The sequence below is a fragment of the Gossypium hirsutum genome, chromosome D12 (assembly GCF_007990345.1).
Source record: "Gossypium hirsutum isolate 1008001.06 chromosome D12, Gossypium_hirsutum_v2.1, whole genome shotgun sequence".
NCBI lineage: Eukaryota > Viridiplantae > Streptophyta > Magnoliopsida > Malvales > Malvaceae > Gossypium > Gossypium hirsutum.
In genome coordinates this window covers 10,500,368-10,504,564 of record NC_053448.1, presented here as the reverse complement: position 1 = coordinate 10,504,564, position 4,197 = coordinate 10,500,368, and the positions used below count along the sequence as shown (strand labels likewise).

General features: G+C 33.4%; 1 protein-coding gene across 1 annotated transcript; it reads left to right on the top strand.

Moving 5' to 3' along the window:
* The first annotated feature begins 1,253 nt into the window (after positions 1 to 1,253).
* On the top strand, positions 1,254 to 2,070 carry LOC107947513 (uncharacterized protein At1g76070). The gene has a single exon (XM_016882145.2). It carries the CDS (start codon positions 1,401 to 1,403, stop codon positions 2,001 to 2,003), a length of 603 nt encoding a protein of 200 aa, XP_016737634.1. The 5' UTR covers positions 1,254 to 1,400; the 3' UTR covers positions 2,004 to 2,070.
* Positions 2,071 to 4,197: the final 2,127 nt, after the last annotated feature.

The window sequence follows — 4,197 nt, the reverse complement described above, 5'->3', positions numbered from 1 at the left end:
TTAATATTGTTAATCATTTCAATCAAATGTTGACGTCAATTTTTTTTAAGAACACTACTACAGCAAAATTATTTTATAATGGCGAATTCTAATTATCAAGACAAATATTCTAAACTATCAAATCAAATACTTAAACTTTTTGTAACTAAAACTAAAACACATGAAAATACTAAGTAACGGTGAAAGAATAAAAAAGATAGATCCTAAAAATTTGAAGAATCAAAATTGCAAAATCCCTTAATTTAACTAAAAAAAAAGTCTTGCAACTCATGTTACAAGAAAAACACTAAAATATAATAATGTTATATGGGGATAAGTCTAATTCTAATCCTAAAAATGTGTATTTATATGTTAAAATTCGGACAAATTGGCCCTAATGAATTAAAGCATATTTTCATGTTAATGTAATTTTCTCAACAATTTTCGAACTTCAATTATTACTTTCAATATCTCTTTTTTAACCATATATTATAAGCCCAAAACGAAATTATATAATTCAAGATATAGTCAAAAAAAAGTGAAGCACGATCGGTCAAAATTTAAACTTTAATTAAAATTTATATAACATATTAATAAAAAAGTAATTCTCAAAGAAATGTTATATTCCGTTAAGAGATTGAAAGTACTAATCTCGAGAAATCATGTTCTATCAAATTAAATTTCTTAGAAAGTAAAATCGTACCAAATGTCATCTTAATATATAAGAAAAATTATTTGATATGTTACTAGTGTCCAATGAAATTTAAAAACTCCATACACACAATTGAGACAATGACATGTCTTTATATGATAAACTAAAAACATAATATATATATAAGAATGAGATAAATGAAAATTCTTTAATTTCGTTTATATATATATTTTTTTAAAATATGCGCTGTTAATATACCAAATTCCACGGCTCCCTAGCAATAATCCTAGCTTGTCCCTACTGGTCCGACTCTCCTTCTAGACTTTCATCTCCTTTACGTGTTCAGCTCTTACATCTTGCATGGGAGAGCATCTCAAAGTATAAATCCCAATACCCAGCCTCGCTCACCTTCAATCTAAACTCTTTCGCTTCCTCTCGAGAGAATATTGTGTGCATGCCGAGTCTATCACTAAAATAGCATCACATTTTTCAAGTTGTTTGTAGTGGTATACTTGAATGAATAAAACAGACATTTTTTTATTAAACATTATTATTTTTACTGAAGATTATTAAATTTCAATGGAGCAGCTAATTGCATCATCTAAAAAAGGTCAATGATCGTCGGCCGTCCGTGAGAGTGACTTGGTAAGACGTATGCAAAGTTGTGGCCGGCAAGCAAGTTTGTTTTAAGCCATCGTTTATTCATTCTCTCTCACCATTTTCTACATCAACAATTAGACCCTGTGTTGCAGCGTCTGATCTGGGGATCATGGACAAACTGGTGGTGAAAGTGAAACAGAGGAAGATACTGTCCTTTCTGCCTAAACTTGTATCATCATCAGCTGTACTCACTTTCCAAGTCAGCCCACCAATAAGCCCTGTTGGCAAAGGGTCTTCTTCCTCAGCTCCGACCATCGTATCCTTGATTCCCAAGGGAGCTCCAAGGAAGTCTAGGAATGGGAGCTTTGATGCACGTGAGCCTGCCTCCCCAAAAGTTTCGTGCATCGGCCAGATCAAGCGCAACAAAAAGAAAAAACAAGCTGCCAGCAAATCTAAGCTACCCTCACCTCCACCGCAAGCAACATGTGCAGAACAAGTGAAGGGGAAACAGGCATCAAAAGTGACAAAGCATGGTCATAAGATTGCGGAAGGTGCAAGAGTTCCTTCCCTTGGGCAGACGAAGCAATTTTCAAGCCCACGTGGCACCTTATCAGATTTTGATTGGGAGACTGGTGATCAAGCAGCTGGCTTCGTCACCAATCCTTTGTACGAGGAAAAGGTGGTTGCCAATGTAAATGGAGTTAAGGAATCAAGAAATACAAAGTTGTGGAGTAGAAGAACCTCGACACGTCTAACTCCACTTCAATTGTAGTAACTCCATCACTGTCTGCATTGCTATGTAGTAATAGAACCCTTTTTTCTCACATTTCATAATTAATGTCACGTTACAAATTTCTAAACAATTAACTCAATCGAGTATTCATTAGTATTTCATTAAATATAAATATTCAAATCTCATTAATAGTCTTATTTAATGAGCGATATATAAGTATTGCTTTTAACACTCAATCAAAATAATTTAGTTGTCTCTCCCCTTCTCACTTAAACTTTTCCTTATTAAAAAGAAAAAAAATCAAAAACAGAAGGGAATTCTGGGACGTGCTTAAAGCACAATCCCATGATTCCATACCAATCAAAATGTCACCTGCCAACCCAAATTAGGTTGATGGTGATGGTGATGCAAGCTAAGCTGGGAAAGAATATTTGGTTTCAATTTTCCAACTGTATACAAAAGAGGATTTAGAGGAAATCCAAAAGTGGAAGCTTGGATGCACTTAAAGATCAAAACCCTAAACCCGAAGGCTTCTTTTCATGGATTATTTAAGGAAGACTTGGTTGAGTTGTCCATCAAAAACAATTAACAAATGCAAGTTGTAGATGCGGGCGATAGTCTATGGGTAATAGGGGTGGATATGACCCGACCCCAAAAAACAGATATGGTCAGTGTCAGAGTAGATGGGAGCGGTGGTTGGGGCGTGGCCGGGTAGGTAGGCACCTTGTCTATATCATTACTTAATACGTTTACACGCTGCCTAAGGTCCACTGAAGGGGCATCCCAAGTCCCAATTTCTTGTTACTTTTATAAATTAGGATGCAAACTTTTTACTTAATTTTTTTAACAATTTTATTATAAATTTTAATTATATCTATTTTTTTAATATAATATCTAAATAGGAAGATAATATATTTCAGCATATTTGAACTCAAGTATTCTTATATTGACAATAATATCCATACCAATCGAACTAAGACTCAATCAGATATTTTAATTTTTTAAACCTCATATTTTCTTAAAAATTTGTATAAAAATTATATTGCAAATATGTCTTTTTTATACCATGGTTTTATTTTATTTTTGTCAAAAAGTAGTACATCTTCAAGTATCAATAAGTACGAGGATACCTGATCTGTTAACTATTATCCAAATAATTGGAAAGGGTAAAAAGATTTTTTTTTTCAAAAAGAAAAGAATATTCAAAATAAAAAAATTGAATAATTTACCTATAAAGGCCCATTTCCAAGGTATTTACGGAAATGGGCTTATTTCTACATTATTTACCGGAAAGGGCTGATTTTGGCAAAACGCGTCAACGTATGAGTGTTTTAGGGTGAAACTTCAGCAAAACGCGCCCCTAGAGGAGCGATTTTGTCATGTCAGCACAAAACGCGCTAACATAGACGTGCTTTGCTGACGTGGCAAAATCACTCCCCTAGGGGCGCGTTTTGCTCCGTGTTTTTTCTAGGTTAGAGCCCTTTACATGTTTAGTCTCAAGGGTTTTTTGGTTTAGGGTTATTAGGGTTAGGATTTTGTTAAAATAATTTAGGGTTGGATTTGTAAAGTTTAGGGTTTTGTTAAAATAATTTAGGGTTTTAGGAATTTTAAAAAATAAATTAGGATTTAGTGTTCTTTTTTAAAAATTAATTAAATTAGGGCTTAGTTTTTTAAAAATAATATTGTGTTTAGGTTTAGGGTTTAGGGAAAATTATATTGACAATAAGGATTTTATTTTTTTTCTACAGTAGTTCTTGAAAAAATAATTTTGAGAATACGGTTCTGAACAAATAGTGTGAAAAATGCTTCAAGCAGGATGCACTGTCAGCAAAATTATTGAAAAAGGTTCCACGTGGACGCTTTTTTTCTACAGTAGTTCCTGAAAAAATAATTTTGAGAAGATGTTTCTGAACAAATAGTGTCAAAAATGCTTCAAGCAGGATGCCCTGTCAGTAAAATTGATGAAAAAAGATCCCAAGTCGACGCTATTTTTCTATAGTAGTTCATGTTTAGCCTTAGGCTATAAATGAGTCAAATTTCATTTTCAGGTTGCATAAGTTACAGCAAGAAAAATTAGAGAGGCTAAGCAGAACAGAAATTGAAGATGAGTGAACTATTAATGCTGTTATTTACTATGATGGTGAGGTCCGTGACATTGAGAGTGACGTTGTTTATTATCGGAGAACACAACGCGACTGGTTTTTAACCAGCCTATAGATTTGAAGAATTTCGT

What these genes read in the sequence shown, in the direction of transcription:
- LOC107947513 (XM_016882145.2), top strand. Translation starts at nt 1,401, where the DNA reads ATGGACAAACTGGTGGTGAAAGTGAAACAGAGGAAGATACTGTCCTTT.